The sequence below is a fragment of the Plecotus auritus genome (assembly GCF_963455305.1).
Source record: "Plecotus auritus genome assembly, chromosome: 2".
Taxonomy (NCBI): Eukaryota; Metazoa; Chordata; class Mammalia; order Chiroptera; family Vespertilionidae; genus Plecotus; species Plecotus auritus.
This window is the reverse complement of record NC_137771.1, coordinates 173816542-173840560: the sequence shown is the minus strand read 5'-3', so window position 1 is coordinate 173840560 and position 24019 is coordinate 173816542. Positions and strand designations below refer to the sequence as shown.

General features: G+C 41.3%; 3 protein-coding genes across 4 annotated transcripts in view; 1 reads left to right on the top strand and 2 right to left on the bottom strand.

Annotated features, from left to right (window-relative positions):
• Nucleotides 1–16421, bottom strand: part of PAK2 (p21 (RAC1) activated kinase 2) — a 138064-nt gene extending 121643 nt beyond the window's left edge. Inside the window, exons 1-2 of the mRNA XM_080655738.1 lie at nt 16350–16421; nt 12773–12836 (exon numbers count right to left, since the gene is read on the bottom strand). The gene's annotated coding sequence lies outside the window, so the exon portion shown is untranslated. The remainder of the gene's footprint in view (nt 1–12772; nt 12837–16349) is intronic.
• The window catches only part of PIGX (phosphatidylinositol glycan anchor biosynthesis class X), a gene marked incomplete at its 5' end in the record, with an annotated part of 24909 nt that extends 8346 nt beyond the window's left edge, over nt 1–16563 (bottom strand). The window contains 3 exons of the mRNA XM_080654693.1: nt 806–947; nt 12773–12836; nt 16350–16563. Of these exons, the coding sequence (XP_080510819.1) occupies nt 806–947; nt 12773–12836; nt 16350–16563 (420 nt within the window). The remainder of the gene's footprint in view (nt 1–805; nt 948–12772; nt 12837–16349) is intronic.
• Nucleotides 16559–24019, top strand: CEP19 (centrosomal protein 19). Of its 2 annotated transcripts, none has more exons than XM_080655740.1 (3): nt 16559–17088; nt 21322–21515; nt 22391–24019. In XM_080655740.1, the coding sequence occupies exons 2-3, from the start codon at nt 21380–21382 to the stop codon at nt 22750–22752; spliced, it is 498 nt and encodes a 165-aa protein (XP_080511866.1). In that variant the 5' UTR covers nt 16559–17088; nt 21322–21379; the 3' UTR covers nt 22753–24019. The 2 variants fall into 2 exon arrangements, with proteins under 2 accessions (XP_080511866.1, XP_080511867.1); XM_080655741.1 differs by having other exon boundaries at nt 16600–16878.

Below are 24019 nucleotides of genomic sequence, written 5' to 3'. Positions count from 1 at the left end.
ACCTGGGTATGTGCCCCAACCGGGAATCAAACTGGCAACCCTAAGGTGCATGAGAGGATACTCAACCGAGTCATTACTAAATTGAACAGGTGACTCTTAATGAAGGTAGGGAAACCTTAACTAAGGTGATTCTTATTGAAATTAGGGAAATCCTTAACTATGGAGTAAGATTCCTTTCTGAAAAGAGCAACAACTGCAATTAGACCGCCTTGGCTTCATTTCTTGGCTCTTCTTTCATGTGCCTATGTGATCCTGGATAAGCTTGGCCTCTTTGTGCTTCAGTATCCTTAACTATAAAATGGAGATAATAATTCCAGGGTTGTTATAAAGATTAATCTATGTAAAGGATGTGGGGCATAATCTTTCTTTAATGCTTATTTTACCTTGCTTCCTTAAAAAAAAGAAAATACCTGGCATATAGAGATCCAATAAATATTAATTTCTTCTCCTCCCATACTCAAATTATACATCTGTTGGGTATGTCTCCCTAATTTAACAAAGTTGCTATTGAAACAATATCTATTAATTGTTCATTTTCTTAGTCACTAAACTGGGAACCATACTGCCAAAAAGTATTTAATCAGCTCAGTTTAGTTGGCTTACTACTGACAAGCATGACAAGTATCACTCACTTATTAAAGAATACTCCTATACTATCTAAAAAATGTTACTTGATACACTTTTACAAAATGTATCTAGTGTTTTCTTACATACTATTTTGCCTTAATCCAAATTACAGCATTCCTAAAAAAATTTCTCTCAAAATAATGCTCTAATAGTTGTAAAAATCCTCTAACAGTTGTACCTCTGTTATGTTTCTCTCCCGTAATGAAGCCAACTCATATGGATCCACAAAAAGTCCTGTTGGGATGTACTGTTTAATTAAGAGTCGGCAGGTCTGTAAGTCCTCAATGCTTTCTCCAAATTTCACTTTTATTAAAAGGTCTCTGTAAGACAAGTATGTTCAGAGAAGATCTCTTCATTAAATTGTTAATGACATAGCATAACATTACATTCAAATTAGTAGAAACACTCTATTTTAAAAATTATAAAGAGACTATAAAGTCAAATGAAATATTTATTTCTTGTCAGAACCACCCATTAGATCTTTCATAAATCCATGTCATAAGCCATAGTATTATATTAATGCAGTGATTTTCAACCAGCAAAAGGCATACTGCTGTGCCACAAGATTTTTTAAAACATGCAATACCTGACTATTTAATTAGGGGCACTGACCAATTTTCCCTTAGATTGTAAAAAAAAAATGACAACAGTAGCCATCCGTGTGAATGAATCAACATTATACTGTATTTTTTGTCAGACTGGCAAAAAATACATATTTTGGTGTGCCACAGAATTTTAGTAATTAGTTTATATGTGCCATGAGATGAAACAGATTGGAAATAGTTGTATTAGTGTGAAAAAAGAAAAAGATCAATGGAAAGGGATAAAGTCCAAAAATAGACATACACAAATTTTCAATTAAGTTTCAAATATAATTTGATGAGGAAAAGACAGTCTTTTCAAAAAATGGTATTGAAACAACTGGATATACAAAAATTATTTTGAAATAGACTATAAATCTAGCTGTGTAATTGTCCCAGCTTTCTGTCTGGAGGCACGTTTTGGACCAAGTGCAGGGAATGAGACCCAAAGCACAGCATGATATTTTCACTTAGGTGAGAAAATAGAAATAAAAGTTAAGGAAAGCTGCCCTCGCCAGCTCAGTGCTCAAGGGTCCCAGGTCTAATTCTAATCAAGGGCACATGCCCAAGGTTGTGTGCTCAATCCCCAGTAGGGGGCGTGCAGGATGTTTCTATCTCCCTCTCCCTCGCTGAAATCAATAAAAATACATTTCAAAAAAAAAGTTTAGGAAAGCTGAAATGGTTGGAAGTCACAGCACTAAGTTCCAGAGAGGAGAAAACTATGTAGAAAGAGCTCTAGAAATCTGAATTGGGGAGTTCCCTTGAGTTTCTGTTGAATACTAAGATAAGCACGAGTAAGGCATAACTCCACAAGATGGGCACAGAATGACCAGGGAACTAAAAGATGAGAAATTCTAAAATTTTACACAAGGTAGGGAGACATTTGTATTCCAACCAACCAAAGTATAGAAACCCCAATGGGGATACCACCCGAAGCTTTCAGTTGAAATCCCGATAGGGTAAAACCGTAGTAGCTAAATTAGCCTTGCAGTAATGGCCACTTTTAACTTTAGACCTACACAAAAAAAAGGTAAAAAGGATCAAGTTGATAAACAAGTAACTTAAAACTCTAACAGAAAAAATAAACCCAGCACCCTTTAAAAGAAGATAAAATCCACACACTCAAAAAGGTTCATATCTACAACATTCAAAATATTCAGTATCCAATGAAAAGTTACAAAACATGCAAAGAATCAGGGAAATGTGACCAATAACCAAGAAAAAAATCATTCATAGAAACAGATTAGAAATGACAAAAGTGACAAAATTAGCAAAGGACATTAAGTCATTATAAATATACCTATTATATTCAAGAATTTAAAGAAAAACACAAACATTATGAGGGAAAGATAAGAAATCTCTCTCTATATAAAAGCCTAATATGCGCCCTGACTGGTTTGGCTCAGCGGATAGAGCGTCAGCCTGCGGACTGAAGGGTCCCAGGTTCGATTCCAGTCAGGGGCATGTACCTTGGTTGCGGGCACATCCTCAGTGGGGGGTGTGCAGGAGGCAGCTGATCGATGTTTCTCTCTCATCGATGTTTCTAACTCTCTGTCCCTCTCCCTTCCTCTCTGTAAAAAATCAATAAAATATATTTTTTAAAAAATGGTATACCTGTGTAGGGCACTTACCATAAAAAACAAAACAACAACAAAAAAAACCTAATATGCAAAGTGTCCCCTTGGGAGTTCGACCAACCGGGAGTTCAATTGCTCGCTATGACGTGCACTGACCACCAGGGGGTGGCGCAGAATGAAAGAAGGCCCGGGCAGCCGGCAGCCAGGGAAGGGAGGCCCTGGCCAGCAGCTGGATGCCAGGGAAGGGAGGCCCCGGCCAGCAGCCACTAGGGACCATACCCATGCATAAATTTTGTGCACTGGACCTCTAGTCTATAATAATAAAAGCCTAAGCAACCATCACAACCGAATGGACAACCGAACAGGCTGCATGGGGCAACCAGGCCGGCAGGAGGGTTAGTGAAAGGCGACCAAACAACCGAACAGCAGGCTGCGTGAGGCAACCAGGCCCACAGGAGAGGCAGTTGGGGGCGACCAGGCCAGCAGGGGGGGATGTGAGGAGTAACCAGGCCGGCAGAGGGGGGGCAGTGAGGGACGACCAAGCTGGTGGGGGGCAGTTGGGGGCGGCCAGCATGGCAGTGGGGGCAGTAAGGGGCGGCCAGGTCAGTGGGGGGGCAGTTGGGGGCGACCAGGCAAGCAGGGGGGGGGGGGGCAGTAAGGGGTGACCAGGCCAGCAGGGGGGGCAGTTAGGGGTGATCAGGCAGGTAGGCAGGTGAGCAGTTAGGAGCCAGTGGTCCTGGATTGTGATAGGGATTTCCGACTGCCGGCCTGGACATCCCCCAAGGGGTCCAGACATCCCCCAAGGGGTCTTGGATTGGAGAGGATGCAGGCTGGGCTGAGGGGACCCCCCACCCTGCATGAATTTCGTGCGCCGGGCCTCTAGTCCTATATAATAAATAGGTAATATGCAAATTGACCCTCACACCCTCATAAGATGGCTGCCCCCATGTCATCACAAGATGGCTGCCCCGTCATCACAAGATGGCCACCCCCACAGTGTCACAAGATGGCTTCCACAAGATGGTGGCCCCACGTCATCACAAGATGGCCACCCCCACGTCGTCACAAGATGGCTGGCAGAGGGGAGCAGTTGGGGTGGACCAGGCCTGCAGGGGAGGGCAGTTGGGGGCAACCGGGCCTGCAGGGGAGGGCAGTTGGGGGTGATTGGGCCAGCAGGGGAGGGCAGTTGGGGGAGATCGGGCCGGCAGGGGAGCAGTTAGGTGTCAATCAGGCCGGCAAGGGAACGGTTAAGGGGTGATCAGGCTGGCAGGCAGAAGTGCTTAGGGCCAATCAGGCAGGCAGGCAGGCAGGCTAGTGGTTAGGAGTCAGCAGTCCTGGATTGTGAGAGGGATGTCTGACTGCCGGAAGTCAGACATCCCCCGAGGGGTCCCAGATTGGAGAGGGTACAGGCTGGGCTTAGGGACAACCCCTCCCCCAGTGCACAAATTTCGTGCACCAGGCCTCTAGTGTATATATAAAGAACTGAATGCAATTTCAAGAGATGAGAAACACAATTTCTGGAATAAAAACTATCCAGATATGATTAAAAGCATTTAAACATTGCAGAAGAAAAGATCAGTGACTTGGAGACACAGCAACAGAAACCATCCAAACTGAAGCATACTTAAGAAAAAAGAATGGGGGGAGGGGGAACAATTTCAGAGATCTTTCAACAATATCAAGTGAAGAATATCAAAAGAGAGAAAGAGAGAGAGGAAGAGACCCAGAAAAAGAGGAGAGAATGTAACAGAAAGAAAATTTGAAGATTATATAATGGCTGAAATTGTTCTGATTTTCATGAAAACTATAAACTTGTAAATCCAAGAAGCTCAACAAATACCAAGCACACACACACACACAAAAAAAAAAATACCCACACCAAGACATATTATTATCAAGTCACTGAAAAAAAACAATTTTTTAAGCAATGAGAGGAAAAATGAACATTATATAGAGAGTAACAAAGATAAGAATATACCAGAGGACAATGGAATGATGTATGTAAAGTATTAAAAGAAAAAAAGCTATCAATTTAGAATTATATATCCAGGAGGTATCTATAATAATAAAAGGGTAATATGCTAATTAGACCAGACGTCTTCCAACGTCCTTCCTGATGAAGCCGGGACTGGAGGGAAGCCAGCCCAGGTCCTGGGTGCCTGCAGGTGGCCCGAGGGATGCCAGCCCGGGTCCTGGATGCCTGCAAGTGGCCCAAGGGAAGCCAGCCCGGGTCCCGGGTGCCAGAGAGAAGCTGGTGCCGGCAGCCAGGAGAAGGAAGGCCTACTCTTGCACGAATTTTCATGCATTGGGCCTCTAGTAATATGCAAATTAACCATCACTTCGCTACACCCACAAGCCATGCCCACCAGCCAATCAGGAACGAGTATGCAAATTAACCCAACCAAGATGGCTGCAGCCACGGAGAGAGCAGGAGGCTTGGGTTTCCCTGGCAATGGAGGAAGCCAAGCTTTCCGCACCCTCTGGCTGGCCTAGGCCTCCACTCAAGGCTACAAAGTTTAAATTATAGAAGATAAGTAAATCCCAGATACCAGGGCCTCCGCTTGGGTCGCCAGGGGGCGTGGCCGGCCTGAAAACCACCACAGGCCCCTCACCCAGGCTGCGCCATGCCCCAAGGGAACCCTCACCCTGATCCGGGACACCCTTCAGGGCAAACCAGCTGGACCCCACCCGTGCACCAGGCCTCTACCCTATCTAATAAGAGTAATATGCAAATTGACTGCCACTCCAACACACAAGATGGCTGCCCCTATGTGGTCAAAGATCCTGCTCCCATGTGGACACAAGATGGCCGCCACAAGATGGCCAGCAGGGGAGGGCTGTTGGGAGGGATCAGGACTGCAAGGGAGGGCAGTTGAGAGCGATCAAGCCTGCAGGGTAGGGCAGTTAGGGGTGACCAGGCTGGCAGAGGAGGGAAGTTGGGGGTGACCAGGCCTGCAGGGAAGGGCAGTTGAGGGGGAACCAGGCCTGCAGGGGAGGGCAGTTAGGGGCAAACAGGCTGGAAGGGGAGCAGTTAGGCATCAATCAGGCTGGCAGGGGAGTGGTTAGGGCAGCCGTGGGCAAACTACGGCCCACGGGCCGGATCCAGCCCGCTCGGCTGTTCTATCCGGCCCGTGGAGCCAAAAGAGCGGAGGGTTCTCTTGCTCTCCACTCCGCTCCTTTACTTTGAATTTATATTAGTTCACACAAACACTCCATCCATGCTTTTGTTCTGGCCCTCCGGTCCAGTTTAAGAACCCATTGTGGCCCTTGAGTCAAAAAGTTTGCCCACCCCTGGGTTAGGGGTGATCAGGCTGGCAGGCAGAAGCGGTTAGGGGCAATCAGGCAGGCAGGCAGGCGAGCAGTTGGGAGCCAGCAGTCCTGGATTGTGAGAGGGATGTCCCACTGCCCGTTTAGGCCCGATCCATAGGATCGGGCCTAAACGGGCAGTGGGACATCGCTCGAGGGGTCCCAGATTGGAGAGAGTGCAGGCTGGGCTGAGGGACACCCCCCACCCCGTGCACGAATTTCATGCACCGGGCCTCTAGTATATAATAAAGACTAAGACAAACTCAAACTAAGAGAACTTGTCCCTGAAATAAATGGTAAAGGAAATTCTTTAGGCAGTAAAAAAGTTCTATCAGAAGAAAGCTTAGTAAAAAAAATTAAAGAAAACTTGGATCTATAAGAAAGACAGGAGTGTCAACCCATGAACCAAGAGATCACGGTTTGGCCTTAACCGGTTTGGCTCAGTGGATAGAGCGTCGGCCTGCGGACTCAAGGGTCCCAGGTTCGATTCCAGTCAAGGGCATGTAGCTTGGTTGCGGGCACATCCCCAGTAGGGGGTGTGCAGGAGGCAGCTGATGGATGTTTCTCTCTCACTGATGTTTCTAACTCTCTCTCCCTCTCCCTTCCTCTCTATAAAAAATCAATAAAATATATTTTAAAAAAAAAAGAGAGAGAGAGAGATCACAGTTTGATTCCTGGTCAGGGCACACACCCGGGTTTCAAGCTTGATCCCCAGTAGGGGGACGTGCAGGAAGCAGCTGATCAATGATTCACTCTCATCACTGATGTTTCTATCTCTCTCTCTCTCCCTTACTCTCTGAAATAAAAAAATACATATATTTAAAAAAATGACAGAAGAGCAAATGGTAAATACATAGGCAAATATAAAAACATTTTTTAATTGTTTTCAAACATTGATAGAGAAACTGGACCACTGAGCATTATTGGTGGGAATGTAAAATGGTGCAGTCACTATTGAAAACAGTATGCTCAGCAGGCATGGCTCAGTAGTTGAGCATCGACCTATGAACCAGGAGGTCACAGTTCAATTCCCTGTCAGGGCACATGCCCAGTTGCGGGCTCCTGGTTTGGGGCATGCAGGAGGCAGCCAATCAATGACTCTCTCCCATCATTGATGTTTCTATCTCTCTCTCCCTCTCTGAAATCAATAAAAATATATTTAAAATAAAATTTTAAAAAAAACAAGTATGACAATTACACAAGAAATTAATATGAATGAAACTTTAGGACATTATGCTTTGTAAAATAAGCCAGTCACAAATACTGCATAATTCCACTTGTATAAATACTTAGAATAGTCAAATTTATAAAGACAGAAAGTAGAATGGTGGTTGCTAGAGGCTGGGAGAAGGGGAGAAAAGGGAGTAAATTGTTTAAGAGGTACAGAGTTTCAGTTTTGCAATAATTCTGTAGATGGATGGTGGTGATGGTAATACAACAGTGTAAATGTTCTTAATGTAACTGAAGTTTACACTTTAAAAGGGTTAAGATGGTAAATTTTATGATATGGGGTTTTTACCACAATTAAAAATAATAATAATGTAAAAATATATGAGTTTTCAAAGGAAAAATAATAACAATATATGGTCAGATTTACAATATAAGTAAAACGTAAAGTTAATAAATGTATGGCAACAATAGCATAAAGAAAAGGAGAAGGAAATGAACTATTCTGATATAAGAGACATACATTTTTCATGGTGTGAAATAATATTATTTGAAGGTAGACTATGATAAGTTAAAATTGCACACTGTAAACTCTAAAGTAACCAATTAAAAAGAGAGAAGTATAGTTAACAAGCCAAAAATGGGAATAAAACAAGATGCTTAAAAAATACTCACTTTAGCCCTAACCGGTTTGGCTCAGTGGATGGAGCGTTGGCCTGCGGACTGAAGGGTCCCAGGTTCGATTCCGGTCAAGGGCATGTACCTTGGTTGCGGGCACATCCCCAGTAGGGGGTGTGCAGGAGGCAGCTGATCGATGTCTCTCTCTCATCGATGTTTCTAACTCTCTATCCCTCTCCCTTCCTCTCTGTAAAAAATCAATAAAAATATATTTAAAAAAAAAAATACTCACTTTATCCAAAATAAGGCAAGAAAAGAGAAAGAAAAAAGACGAGATGGGCCAAATAGAAAAAACAAATTACAAACAAAGTAGCAAGATGGATAAATTTAAGCCAACCCAACCAAACCAATATTTACTAAAAGTAAATGGTCTAATCACTCCAATTAGAATTTAGAGATTGATAGACTGGGTAAATGGCAACAATTTTATTCAATATTGTATTAGAGACCCAAGGTCAAAAAGGGAAGGAAAGGGTGTAAAAAGCATACAGATTGTCTTTATTTGCAAATCCATGATCATTTATGTAGAAGAGCCTAAGGAGTCTGCAAAAAAAGCTATAGGCATTTATAAGTGATTTCACAAGGAATCAGGGTACCATATCACCATACAAAAATCAATTGTATTTCTATTATTAACAAACAAGTAGAAATGAAAAATTTGAAACAATACTCTTTACATCAAAAAACATGAAATACTTAGGAATAAATTTAATAAAATATATGTAAGACATATACTCTGAAAGTTACAATACTGTTAAGATTAAACTAATAAACCCTAAATGAATGAAGATGCCATATTCATGCATTGGAACACTTATGAATGTTCACATATCAGTTCTCTACAAATTGATGAAGAGTTTCAACAGAATCCTAACCAAAATTTCATGAAGCTTTTTTGAGGAAATCTACAAGTTGATTCCAAAAGTTATATGGAAATGCTATAACATTTCTCTGATCTACCTATCTAGTAACTCTATAAAGGAAATAAGTTGTAATACATTAATACTAATTCCAAGAGACCACCACTTCCTCTCTGTGCACAAACCATTCTTTTAATAATCTGGTCTAGAATTCTGCCCAGAATCTATATCAACTAACTTCCAAATTATCCAAAGACTACAAACAGAAGTTCAGCAATCATTTAAGCAAATTCTCCTACTACAAAGAGAGGGGAGATCCTATACTCATTTATGGTAGCAAGGCCCTTTTGTATACTTGCCTTGCATATTCTGCACTTCAGTTTCCTACTACCAATACTTGCTTGACCCTTCCCTAAGTGGAAGTAATTCTTTTTTTTTATTTTTTATTTTTATTTTTTTTAAAACATATTTTATTGATATTTTACATAGAGGAAGGGAGAGGGACAGAGAGCTAGAAACATCGATGAGAGAGAAACATCGATCAGCTGCCTCCTGCACACCCCCCACTGGGGATGTGCCCACAACCAAGGTACATGCCCTTGACCGGAATCGAACCCGGGACCCTTCAGTCTGCAGGCCGACGCTCTATCCACTGAGCCAAACCGGTCTCGGCTCTTTTTTTTTTTTTTTTTATTTGATTTTTTCATTTTAAATCTTTATTGCTGAAAGTATTACATACTTCCCTCTTTTTCCACCCATTGACTCCTAGCCCACTCCCCACCCCGGAAGTAATTCTTCTTCTTCTTTTTTTTTTTTAATATATTTTTATTGATTTCAGAAAGGAAGGGAGAGGGAGAGAGAGATAGGAACATCAATGATAAGAGAATCATTGATTGGTTGCCTCCGACATGCCCCCTACTGGGGATCAAGCCCGCAACCCAGGCATGTGCCATTGACTGGAATCGAACCTGGGACCCTTCAGTCTGCAGGCCAATGCTCTATTCACTGAGCCAAAACAGCTGGGGCAAGTAATTCTTCTTGACCAAGAAGATAGAAATAGGAGGAGCTAACAAATTCTACTTTTTATAATCTGTTAATGTTTCCTCATCCACCTTAGGAGCAAGACTATACCTGATCTACATATAACTAAAAAGCCTTTTTAAAACAATGATTATTGGCCTATTCTGAAAGTCTCAAATAACAGATTTATAGTTTCGGAAGCTATGTGGGTTCTGTCATTCTTCATACTTGGTTTTATGTCCTGCTTTTTACCTGCAGTACTTATGTCTGGACAGCTACTTTTGCCTTCACACTAGCCTCTCCAGACACCTATTTCTTCCTTATTGGAATAATTTATGGTTACACTGTCATCTTTACATTATTTATTATTCCCAATTTTCTTGAGAACATATCCAATTACTTTATCGAGAGATATTTAATAATATTGGCATAATTACCCTAACATGGCTTGAAATGTGTGAGGAACTCTGTCTAAAACTCCTTTCAGAAGTGACTTCCCTCCCAAAGGCAGATACTAAATAATGGAGCTACCTTTTGAGCCTAAATCTGTCTGAGTTCAAAGAAAAAACAACATAAAACTATCCAAGTTCTTTCTACCACATCTCCTAGTAATTCACATGTAAGCTAACGTGAAGAATGAGGGGAATCAGATATTTTAGCTTAAGGTGACTTATAAAACGAAGTGATTTTAAAAATAAATGTATCAGAATTTTAAATCAAATATTTGAGAATCATTTCAAAGTAATCACCTTGAGAAGCTTTAAAGTTTGGGAAGTTTTCTTATGGAACAGTTTCCATAACTTTTCACTGGTCTTTAAAAAATCTTTAAAACTGGCAAATATTCATTTTTGAGGATAACTTCTATTTTGGAAACAGTTTGGTCATTTGGAACCAAGTCTTGTAAGTCAGAAATAGTAATTTAGGGTGGTATAATCCTATCTAATAAAAGAGAAACATGCAAATTGACCATACCTCCGCTATGCCCACCAGCCAATCAGGAGCGAGTATGCAAATTAACCCAACCAAGATGGCAGTTAATTTGCATATCCAGGCACAGAGCGAAGACTGAAGACAGAGTAGAAGGAAGCCAGGCCCTGCAGAAAGGAGCAAAGCTGCGGAGAAGCAAGCGGGGCAGGGAGCAGGCGGGGCTTCAGAGAAGGGAGGGAAGCAGGTGGGGCGGGAAGCAGGCAGGGCTTCGGAGAAGGGAGGGAAGCTGGCGGGGCGGCGGAAAAGGACGTAGGAAGCCCTATTCTTGCAGGAATCTTCCTGCAATGGGCCTCTAGTATCTTAATACTTGAGAGCAGGGGTGGGCAAACTTTTTGACTCGAGGGCCACAATGGGTTCTTAAACTGGACTGGAAGGCCGGAACAAAAGCATGGATGGAGTGTTTGTGTGAACTAATATAAATTCAAAGTAAACATCATTACATAAAAGGGTACGGTCTTTTTTTTTTTTTATTTCAATAGTTTTATTCATTTCAAACATTTTAACAAAAAGAATGTAAACACTAATTATTATAATTTGAAACTTTAAAAAATGGAGGAATCATAGCACAATAACATACCTTATATTGAAGATGGCAAAGGCAAAATAAAATTGCCTAACAAAGGAAAGGTACAAAAGCCTTTCCAATTAAACTTAAATATAATAAAATAATTTAAAACTAAAACAAATAGAAAAGAACAAAATGTGTAAACAGTAAATTAAACATTTTCTTTAGTGCAACTTCCAAATTATGCCCGGGACGTAGATGTAGATGGCAATGTAGACTGGGTTGAAAGGTTTTTGGTCTTTAAAACATCAACTTCAGTGGGAACAGTGTTGTTGGTCTTCTTTTTAGCTAATGCTCTGATACTGTGCTCTCCAGGGGCGTGTCTCGCTACATCACCACGATAACGTGTCTACGCATTCCCAGGGTGATATCGGGAGACGCGTCCGCGGGCATTACAAGGAGCCTCTGGAAGATTGAGAGGTTGTTCCTTCTACTGAATGGGGCGATATAAATCCGCCCACTCAAAAGAAGGAGCTGCAGCCGTGTTTCCCGAAGTTGGCATGTTAACACTGCTGCTGGTGAAGGAGCGAAGGGGAGAGCAAGAGAACCCTCCGCTCTTTCGGCTCCGCGGGCCGGATAGAACAGCCGAACGGGCCGGATCCGGCCCACGGGCCGTAGTTTGCCCACGGCTGCTTGAGAGCATGGCCTTGGAATATGATAGTCCTAAATTGGAGCCAGAGCTCCACCACCCTACCCACTGCCAAATTATTTAAATTCTCTGAACCCTAGTTACCTCATCTGAAAAACAAGAAAGGTATCATCTTACAACCACTGTGAATATTAAATAGGATATTACATATATACAACTTTGAAATATGTTAATTTATAAACATTTGTTTTCCCCTCGTCTCCAGTTAATTTTTAATTAAATATATTTTCATTGTTTTCAGAGAAGAAGGGAGAGAGAGAGAGATAGAAACATCAATGATGAGAGAGAATCATTGATTCAGCTTGGAGATTGAACATGCATCCAAAATGGAAACCATGCCCACACGCCACAATATTTTGAATTTACTTAAAAAGATCAATTTGCAATGAATATTATAAAAACAAATATACTAATCACAATTCGGGTATTCTTGAATATTTTCAGCTGAAAATTCTCACGAAAAAAAAGATTCTAAAGTTGGTCAGGTTTGCCACTTAGGGAAAACATTTTTTTTTAATAGATGTGTGTGGCATGTGGGGAAGGTCAGCCACTTGCGTCTACAGACGCTTATGGCATACAATGGGTTAATCATTATTTCAAACTGTAACCACATTATAATAAATCTGCCACTTACGACTGGAAGAAATAAAGTGATTTTTTTTTTCAGTTTTATCCATTTTTCAACTATTGATTTTTTTGCTCTAAAATATATGAAACAGTACTTAGATACAAGTAAAAGTCAACAGGCAACTTACCTGTGGAAACCATCTTTCAAAACTTCTTGCCGCAAAATAATTTCAGAACAACTGGCCTGTATGCCTGTAAGAACCAAAAGATTTGATTTTTAATAAAACAAGAACTCAATGAAAGAATACTTACATAATTAGAAAATAATTGTTTTAATAGGCTTTACTTGCCTGGAGAATCTAACCAACCTAAAAATGAAACAAAAACTCTAAAACTTAAGCAAGCTGAGCTACATATAAATCTACTTCTAGTATAACATGGGAATTAAGAACACTGACTTTGGAATTAGATTGCCTACCTTCAAAACCCTGTCTGTCACTTAATAGCTATATGACTTTCCATAAGATAGTTTATTGCTCTGCTAGTTGTCATGAGACTTAATATATGAAGTAGTTAGAATAGGTCCTATCATATAGTGCAATATGTGTTCGTTATTAATATTACTTTAGCCAGGTGATCTTTTGGTATAAGGGACAACACTACAACCAACTGAGCCACACCAGTAAGAGCAGAAAATCTGTTTTAATTCCAACTACCTATAAAACTGAGAAGACAGTATTTGCCTTGTGGACATGTTGGAAGTGTTTAAAAAAACAAAAATAAAAATGAGTCTTTTTTTTTTTTTTTAATCTTCACCCAAGAATATTTTTTCCATTGACTTTTTTAAAATATTTTAAAATATATCTTTATTTATTTCAGAGAGGGAGAGAAACATCAACAATGAGAGAGAATCATTGATCCCCACACTGGGGATCGAGTCTGCAACGTGGGCATGTGCCCCAACCAGGAATCAAACCGTGACCTCCTAGTTCATAGGTCAATGCTCAACCACTGAGCATACCGGCCTGGCCTCCATTGACTTTTTTTTTTTTTTAAATATATTTTATTGATTTTTTACAGAGAGGAAGGGAGAGGGATAGAGAGTTAGAAACATCGATGAGAGAGAAACATCAATCAGCTGCCTCCTGCACACCCCCTACTGGGGATGTGCCCGCAACCAGGGTACATGCCCTTGACCGGAATGGAACCTGGGACCCTTCAGTCCACAGGCCGACGCTTTATCCACTGAGCCAAACCGGTTTCGGCTCCATTGACTTTTAGAGAGAGTAGGAGGGAAGGCAGGAGAAGGAAAGAGAAAGAGAGACAGATAAACATCTATGAGAGAGACACATCAATTGGTTGCTTCCTGCACATGCCCCAACTGTGCCCTTGATGTAGTATGTGTCCTTGATTGGGAATTGACCCTTTGGTCCATAGGCCTGATGCTCTGACCACTGAGCCAAACCTCTTTTCAAAAGGTTCTTTAATAAATTTAGAATAACCAGAAATCTCACTATACAGACTCTACAGCATGGGAATTAAGAACATTGACATTCAGACATTAAAACTATTACTTAATGTGAGCATCATAACTAATGATCAGATCACCAACTCTGCCAAGTGCCTTGCTATATAATTTTATTTCTTTTTCAAAAGCAGGCAGTGTGTAGGAAGATCATTAAAATAAACACATGAAAACCATATTGGATTCTATGTTGCTAGGTCCATTATATATATTCCTGAAAAGATACTTGAAAAAGCATGTCATAGAGATTAAAACATCTGAAATATACAACAGAAGGGAAAAGTATGAAAAAATAACATTAAATAATACCTATATGATAGATCCTTTACTTGGGGCTTTCACATGAGTTTCACAACCTAGCAAAATAGGCAGTCAAAATTATTGCCATTTTCCTGGCTGGGTGGCCCAGTCAGTTGGAAGCATTGTCCCACAAACCAAAAGGTTTGGGGTTCAATTCCCCATCAGGCTTGATCCCTGGCCCTGGTTGGGGCATGTGTGGAGACAACCAATGTGTCTCTCTCACATTGATATTTCTCTCTGTCTCTGTCTCTCCCCCTCCCTTCTACTCTCTCTAAAAAATCAATGGAAAAATATCCTCAGGTGAGAATTAATAAAAAAAAATTATTGCCATTTGTACAAAGAAGGAAGCTCTGACTTATAAGAATTATTAACTGGCTCTGGGAGTCTTACAAATAAGTGACTGATTAGAAGCAAGATTTGCCTGACATTTATTTTACATATATATATCTTCAACTTTTTTTTTTTATTGATGTGACTGAGAGAGACATCGATTTGTTGTTCCACTTATTTATGCATTCACTGGTTGATTCTTTTATGTGCCCTGACAGGGATCCAATCCACAACCTTGGCATATTCAGATGATACTCTAAACAACTGACCTATCCTGCCAGGGCAAGATTTGCCTGACTTTTAAAGCCTCATATATTTTCACTCTCCTAGCTATTTAAAGAAAGGCTTATTTTCTTTGGAAAAGCTTATATAATCTTTTCCCAAATAACTTAGGGTACCTCTTGTACAAATCTAGATGTTTCTTCATCATGTTTAATTTTAATAGGGGTGAAGTAGGGAATAAGTTTTTAAATACCAATATATTAAATTAGAAAAATGACCAGATTAATAGATTTAAATTCTGTTGAGATATACACTAGCAAATAGTAAATCACATTCATCCTGGGATGGTAGAAAGGCTAATTTACAAACAGTATAGCAAATACCAGACAATTATGATATTTAAGGCAAAAGTACCATTTTCAAAACGAATTTGTTGCATCTGAATTCACCTTCAATATTTTTTCTCTTAAGTATTACTTTCTTTGGTTATTACAGTCTGTATTGGCTCTGGAAATTGACCCATTTTTTAATTATAAAATGCCAGTGCAGGAAGAGTCTTTAAAATCACCAAGACGAGTTGTTTCAAAAAACTTTTTGGCCTCATCTTTTCTTCATATAAATTTGGAACCTAATATGTAAACACACAAAAGCAGAACTGCATTGACTGACAGATATTAGTATATCATTTTCCAGATGGAGAAACTCACGTGGTTTGCCCTACCTTTCTTTCCTTATCAAACGTTATCGCTTTATCTAATTATCACTAGTGGAATGTCTCCCCCAACCCACTGAAAGCTCCACGAGGGTCGGGGCAGTGTGTTTTTAGCTCAGGGCTGGATCCACAACACACAGCATAGCACTCCAGCCCACGGACTGGGGCCCAAATAAATGAATCAACGCGCTTGCCTACACCGGAGCCATCAAGAAACCCCAGCGCAATCCAGTCTACTATCAAAAGTATTTGTAAGACAAAAAAACCTAGTCGTCCTCCTCTTCCCACACCCCCGGAGTCTCTGTATTCGGGATTGGGGTTCTCACACTTCACAGGGCAAGGGGGCCTTGCCGGCTCCTAGTTGGTGTAAGAAGCTTCATGCATCCCAAGACGCTTCATCGCCATACTTACTTCACAATATTTTAGTAATGTGTGGCCAGAACAACTCCCCAGAGTCCAGAGAGCTATGCGGGTGGCAGGCGGAGACAGAGAGAAGAGGAGGCACGTGGCCTTTGTTTTTAACCTCCTCCAGCTCACCCCACAGTCCTAGGCGCCGGGATACACAGACGTACCTTCGGAAACCGCTCAGGGGAGAGGACCCCGGAGTTCGAGCAGCTGCCCACCCCTCAACCTCAAATCCCGCCCCCACTCCCGCAGCCACGCCCCCCCTCTTTACCCGCATCGGTGTGGGCGGCGGCGAGGGCCGAGGAGGACTTGCAGGTGAGCTCAGCTGCCTCCCAGAGCAGCAGCCAGGCCACCACTCGGACCAGCGCGACCACGGCCGGGGCAGCCAGGACGCCGGAGAACGTGCGCCGGCGAGGAGCGCGCCTGGATGAAACGCGGATGGAGGAGCCTGCATACGCTTCACGCCGCCCCGAGAGCGCGCTGCCAAGGTGTTAGTGACTGAGACGGAAGGCTCGGTGCGCGCACACGTTCGGTCCCGCCGTCCCCCCACTTCCCACAGCCCTGGCCCCCGAAAGTTCCGGTGTCTCCAGAGGCGGCCGTCCCGGCTCCGGGTCCTCTCCCTCGCTGCCCCGCCCCTTACTGCCCGGTCGGGGGCGGGGCGAGAAGAGGCGCAGGCGCTGTGAGTGCTTCGGGGCTGTTTCTGTGGGAACGGCCTGGGGCGCCCGTAGCCCGACCCTGACCTCTGCACGCTGGCTTCCGAGCCGGCTCGCCCAGTTGTCGGCCTCCACCTGCAGTTCCAGGTATTTGTGGATTCGGGCTTCCTTGCGGAGAGTTCACCCCATAGGCACGTCTGCGGGACTGTGGCTGTGGCCCTTCTGCCGCGCCAGGCTCCGCCCGGCCTCAAAGTCCAGTCAAGTGCTTCTCTGCACTGCAGTTGGGTGGAAAGAACCCCCTCACGGAGGTTTTAGCTGATGGCCGGCAGAAGATGCACTTTCTGTACTTCTCTAAAGGTAAAAAAGTCGGTCTGTCACTATTGGGGACGTGAGTATGGAGAGGATCGTCTACCTGTTGGCAAAATCCGTACACTTTTAGGTTGGGGGTTGCTTGGCTAGATTAGGGCAGTCACTGATCCCTGGGGGAAGTATTACTGTAGAAGCAGAGGTGGGAAATGCTTCCGTCTGACCTCACGAGTTGAGTTGAACACGTAAGTAGACCCAGAGAGCATCCATTGCAGATTGGAGCAGAATAGGGGCTTTGGGATGGCTGTCTCAAAGGGGAAAGATGTCAGAAGATAATAAAACGGAAAATAGCACTATCCGTACACTATTAAGAACTATGGAGATAAATTTTGGAAGAAACCCTTGAAAGAATTGGAGCGGGAAAGGGAAAGTAGTTATAAGCCTCGTATAATTATTTCACATTTTAAACAGAATACAAATTACTTTAGTAAAAATAAAAGTTAAATTTTAAAAATAGTGTTTTTTATTACTAAACTGTATTATTATTATTTTAAATATGTATTTTTTTTTTTTATTTCAGAGAGGAAGGGAGAGGGAGAGAGATAGAAACCAACGATGAGATCAGCTGCCTCCTGCATGTCCCTTACTGGGGATCAAGCCCACAGCCTGGGGATGTGTCCTTGACCAGAATCGAACATGGGATCTTTTAGTCCGCAGGCCGATGCTCTATCCACTGAGCCAAACCAGCTAGGGCTAAACCAGGGGTGGGCAAACTTTTTGACTCGAGGGCCACAATGGGTTCTTAAACTGGACCGAAGGGCCGGAACAAAAGCATGGATGGAGTGTTTGTGTGAACTAATATAAATTCAAAGTAAACATCATTACATAAAAGGGTACCGTCTTTTTTTTTTTAATTTCAATAGTTTTATTCATTTCAAACATTTTAACAAGAAGAATGTAAACACTAATTATTATAATTTGAAACTTCAAAAAATGGAGGAATCATAGCACAATAACATACCTTATATTGAAGATGGCAAAGGCAAAATAAAATTGCCTAACAAAGGAAAGGTACAAAAGCCTTTCCAATTAAACTTAAATATTATAATAAAATAATTTAAAACTAAAACAAATAGAAAAGAACAAAATGTGTGAACAGTAAATTAAACATTTTCTTTAGTGCAACTTCCAAATTATGCCCGGACGTAGATGTAGATGGCAATGTAGACTGGGTTGAAATGTTTTTGGTCTTTAAAACATCAACTTCAGTGGGAACAGAGCTGTTGGTCTCCTTTTTAGCTAATGCTCTGATACTGTGCTCTCCAGGGGCGTGTCTCCCTATATCACCACGATAACGTGTCTACGCATTCCCAGGGTGATGTCGGGAGACGCGTCTGCGGGCATTACAAGGAGCCTCTGGAAGATTGAGAGGTTGTTCCTTCTACTGAATGGGCAGATATAAATCCGCCCACTCAGAAGAAGGAGCTGCGGCCGTGTTTCCCGACGTTGGCATGTTAACACTGCTGCTGGTGAAGGAGCGGAGGGGAGAGCAAGAGAACCCTCCGCTCTTTCGGCTCCACAGGCCGGATAGAACAGCCGAACGGGCCGGATCCGGCCCGCGGGCCGTAGTTTGCCCACGGCTGGGCTAAACTGTATTATTGAGTATCAATTGCATGCGTCCTTCATGAGTACAGCTATTTACTTGACTGTGTGGAATTTATATTGTGCTCAGTAGGATCTCCTAGAAAGTTTACTAATACACCAAATTTTAGTGAGGTGAACTGGGAATAGTAATTGTTAAAAGAAGAAGGAGAAGGAGAAGAAGAAAGAGAGAATGGGGTGGGATCATTGCATTAAGTCAGGGGCAGACCACAGAAATTTGAAAAAGCTTTATATATTATTAATTTTCTAAGAGTAACAGTTTTTACATCTGACAGTAAGGGGTGGATAAGAGAGATTTGGATATATCCTTAGGACAAACATTTGTCAGTAATATAAAAGTTAGCATTTTGATGGAACATTTAATGACAAAATCACATAGGTTGTTAAATTTAAAAGGCTACATCCTGTACCTCCTGAAAGTTTTTACAGTCTAGAAGCCTGATCAAAAAGGTAGACCCACCCAGATACTGTAGTTTAAAAAAATAAAACTGTATGCCTAGAAAAAAAGACTGGAAGGAATTAAGGGTGATTATTTTTTATGTTTCTTCCTCCCCCTGTCCCACCTTCACCTCCAGTTTTCTACAGTGAACATGTATTAAATAACTACAGTTTTCTACAGTGAACATGTATTAAATAACTATGTGCCTGTAGTGATTTGCTGGCAGAGCTGAGTTTATGAAGATATCATTACTTGCCCAGCCGAGTGGTTCAGTGGTTGAGCATTGACCTATGAACCAGATCATCATTGATTCCCAGTCAGGGCACATGCCCGGGTTGTGGACTCCATCCCCAGTGGGGGGGCATGCAGGAAGCAGCCAATCAATGATTTTCTCTCATCATTGATGTTTCTATCTCTCCCTCTTTGTTCCTCTCTGAAATCAATAAAAATACCTTCAAAAAAATACCTTCAAAAAAGAAAAAGATACCATTACTCTATGCTGATTTACTTCTAGATTCCTTGATATTTTCAAAATTTCCTGGGAATAAAGACTGGAAAAGTCTTAAAGTCACATCTAAAGCAGTCCCTATAATTAAGTGTACTTTGGCATTGGGGGCAGGGGAAGGAAGAGGGAATAGAAAGTATTAACCTAAAAAATAGCTGTGTTCCTTGTAACTGAAAAGAAAATCATGTAATGAGACAAATAAGTTTAAAAGTCATGTAAACTTTATTGCCTTGTATATGTATAGGCTGATTCTGCATTGGCTCTGCCTTTTTTTTTTTTTTTTTTTTTTTTAAATCCTCACCCGAGGATATTTTTCCATTGGTTTTTAGAGAGAGTGGAAGAGAGAGGGAAAGACAGAGAAATATCGATATGAGAGAAACACATCAATTGGTTGCCTCCTGTACGCACCCAGACCAGGGTCCGGTCCAGGGAGGAGCCTGCAACCGAGGTATGTGCCCTTAACCAGAATTGAACCCTGGACCCTTTGGTCAGCAGGCCTACACTCTATCCACTGAGCCAAACCGGCTAGGGTGGCTCTGCCTTTTTAAAAAATACGTTTTTATTGCCGAAACCGGTTTGGCTCAGTGGATAGAGCGTCAGCCTGCGGACTGAAGGGTCCCGGGTTCGATTCCGGTCAAGGGCATGTACCTTGGTTGCAGGCACATCCCCAGTAGGAGGTATGCAGGAGGCACCTGATCGATGTTTCTCTCTCATTGATGTTTCTAACTCTCTATCTCCCTTCCTCTCTGTAAAAAAATCAATAAAATATATTTTTAAAAAATATGTTTTTATTGATGTCAGAGGATGAGAGAGAGAGAATCAACAATGATGAGAGAGGATCATCCATCAGCTGCCACCTGCATGCCCTCTACTGGGGATTGAGGCTGAAATCCAGGCATATACTCTGACCTGGAATTGAACCATGACCTCCTGGTTCATGGGTCGACATTCAACCACTGAGCCACACTGGCTAGGTGGGTTTGCCTTTTTGGTCAGACTTCTGGACTGTAAAATCTTCCAGGATGTACAGGGGCTTATTTTAATACATCGAATTAAAAAAGTATGTACAGAATGCCTACTACATTCCAGGTATTGTGCTGGGATATTGTGGTAATCAGTGGATATGTTCCCTGTCCTCATGGAGTATATGGAAGAGAAGGGAAGATAAATGATTAATTACAAAAAACTCAATGTGTCAATGTGTAAAATGACTGGGAAAATACAAGGGAAACAGAGATCTGGTCTGGTGAACCTCTCAAAACATAATGATTAAGATTTTAAAAAATTCTTAGTACCTTGACATAGAGTGTGCTTGTATGTACTTGTTTAGTTGTTAAATAAAAAAGATCCTGTAAGTCAGTTTTTGGGCTGACTCATGGGTTCATATATAATCTTTGATTAAAAGTACAGTACACTAAGAGAGCCAAACTGAACTGCATTTCCAAGCTCATGTGTGAACATACCTATACCCCTTAATGAATCAGGGATCCAACAGTCTAAGGCTAACCCAGGGCCAAACTAAACTTTCAGGGTAATGCTCAAAATATTGAGATGGATAGGCTGAGCGTGTATCTCTCTAGAACTGATCTAGATCTGGACTAGAGCCAAATCTGCTGGGGAGGAGAGATAGGGAGGAGTGTGATTTATCCAACACTTCATTTTTTCCCCTCTTTTGCAGGAAGTCATTATGTGACTAACACATTTTCAGATTTCCTCTCATTTACCCTGAAGTGTATATGAGAATGACATGCACTGCCAAGAAATGTGGAATTAGGTTTCAGCCTCCAGCTATTATCCTAATCTATGAGAATGAAATGGAAGGGAAAAGTCGCCAGCGCATCATGCCTGTCCGAAACTTTTCAAAGTTTTCAGGTAACTCATGTTTTATATATCTATTTATTTAAAATATACTTTTATTGATTTCAGAGAGGAAGGAAGAAGGAGAGAGAGATAGAAACATCAATGATGAGAGAGAATCATTGATCATTTGCCTCCTGCACACCCCACACTAGGGACCAAGCCCACAACCCAGGCATATGACCTGACGGAATCAAGCCAGCGACCTCTTGGTTCCTGGGTCAAAGGTCAACCACTGAGCCACTCTGGCCAAGCACAGGTACCTCATGTTTTATCTCACCTCCCATCTTAAATACTCTCTAAATCACTGAATAAGAACGATTTGAGTTTTAAGTAATGGTGTGACAGGGCATTCAGAGTTAAACAGACCTAGGTTCAAATCATGCCTCTCAGGGTAGATATGTGACCCTGGCTAAATTACTTACTCTCAATGAGCTTCAGTTTTCTAATCTGTAAAAGGAAATTGATAATCCCCACCCTTTCAGAATAGCTGTGTAGGTTAACTGAGATAGCATTATTCAATAATATTAATTTCCTTCTCTCCCTCCAAATGTGTTTTTTACTTGTAGTCTCCACATTTTCTTAGTACCAGTACTAATATCTAAAGCTGAATTACTACTTTTTCTTCTCCGACATTTTCTCCAGTTGAAAGTGTTTAACATCTCCTCAAAATGATTTTAAGTTAAGAAAATTAAAAAAAAAAAAATCCCTTCTTCTACCACATTCAGAGCTCCATATAAAGAAATAGTTCTGCAGAATAATTTTTTCCAAACAAACCACTTAGCTATTTGGCTATAATGGCAGATAATGCTCTCAGTAGTTTGTGGTGCACCAATAGTTTGTGGTGTCTAGGTTTTGTGTGGTGTATAGTTTTGTTTCTTCCCTCCTAGATTGCAACAGAGCTGCTGAACAATTAAAGAATAATCCACGACACAAGAGTTACCTGGAACAAGTGTCCCTGAGACAGCTGGAGAAATTATTCAGTTTTTTACGAGGTTACTTGTGGGGGCAGAGTTTGGCAGAAACAATGGAACAGATTCAACGGGAAACAACCATTGATCCTGAGGAAGACCTGAACAAGCTAGATGACAAGGAACTTGCCAAAAGGAAGAGCATCATGGATGAACTTTTTGAGAAAAATCAGAAGAAGAAGGATGATCCAAATTTTGTTTATGACATAGAAGTTGAATTCCCACAGGATGAACAACTGCAGTCCTGTGGCTGGGACACAGAGTCAGCTGACGAGTTCTGATACCAAAAACAAAAATTTATTGGGCTAGCAGAAACTCCATGTTTATACAGAGAATGTAGAAAAATCTGTAAAGAACACTAAATGTACACGTCAGGTCATGTTTGGATTGACCATGTTACTTTTCAAAAACAGGACATGTAGAGCATCTACTCTGTAGGTGCATTGACCTATACACAAAAAAGGCTGCAGGTTTGATTCCTGGTCAGGGCACATACTTAGGTTGCTGGTTTGTTCCCCAAATGGGGCACATACAGGAGGCAACCGATTGATGTTAGAGTCTCTCTCAAATCGATGTTTCTCTCCTCTCCTCTCTCTAAACATATCCTTGGGTGAGGATTAAAAAATAATTTTTTTTCATTGAGGCACAGTAAGCAAATTATAGTTTGATAAGATTGGAGGGCATATATAGTTACTAGCGGATTATCCTGCATTATGTCTTTACATATATTTAACTGTTTCATAAGTATTTATTTCTAGAGTAGAGGAGTGCCCCTGCACAATGCCCTGCAGCTGGAAGTGCATGTCATTTGATGGACAGCAGGAGAATTCTGCCCTTCCGGTATCAGGAAATATACACCAAAGACATTCTCAAACCCTGAACCTTTTCCCATAAAAAAGAGTTTTGTTTGTAAAATGGGGACTTTACCCATAATAAATGAAAAATCGGTACTGAAGTTTAGGCCTATTCATGAATTTGGATCTACAAAGAAGAGATTTTTGTTTACAAGGTTATATGTATACAGATAATATTATTTAAATGGTAGAAATCCTGTGTTTTCTGCAAGGAACTCATTACTCTTTTTTTTTTTTCACCTGAAATTTACTATTTAAATGACATATCAAAAACAGAAACAAGAAATGCCAAAACAGAATTCTTATTAGATCATGGTAAGATTCTTCTCAAGCTGCAGAACAGTTTCCTTAAAGGCAGAATCCTCTGCCCAATTGACTTTACTCCCCAAAATGAGGTTCAAATCTCTTCTTTTTAACCTCAAGCAGTTTTTCCTCCAAATCCCAAGATTCCTGCTGTAATTTCATTATTTTATTTAGCTTTAATATGTGTTTCATGTCCATGAACTCACTAGTCTGAATGTTACTTTCCTCCAGGTTTTTTCTAAGTGCCATTGAAAGCTGCATCCTGTCCAATGTAAGCTTTTTTATTTCAAAAGCAATTTTCACCTTTTCGATTTCATTTTCCAGGTCTTCAATTTTAAGATTTGGTCGGAACTCATTACTCATTAAATAAAACTGTAAAAATTATTCATTC

Excerpts from the sequence above, each read along its gene's own strand:
- CEP19 (XM_080655740.1), top strand. The coding sequence starts at position 21,380 with ATGAGAATGACATGCACTGCCAAGAAATGTGGAATTAGGTTTCAGCCT. Across the intron at positions 21,516-22,390 it reads AAACTTTTCAAAGTTTTCAG|ATTGCAACAGAGCTGCTGAA; the intron begins GTAACTCATGTT and ends CTTCCCTCCTAG.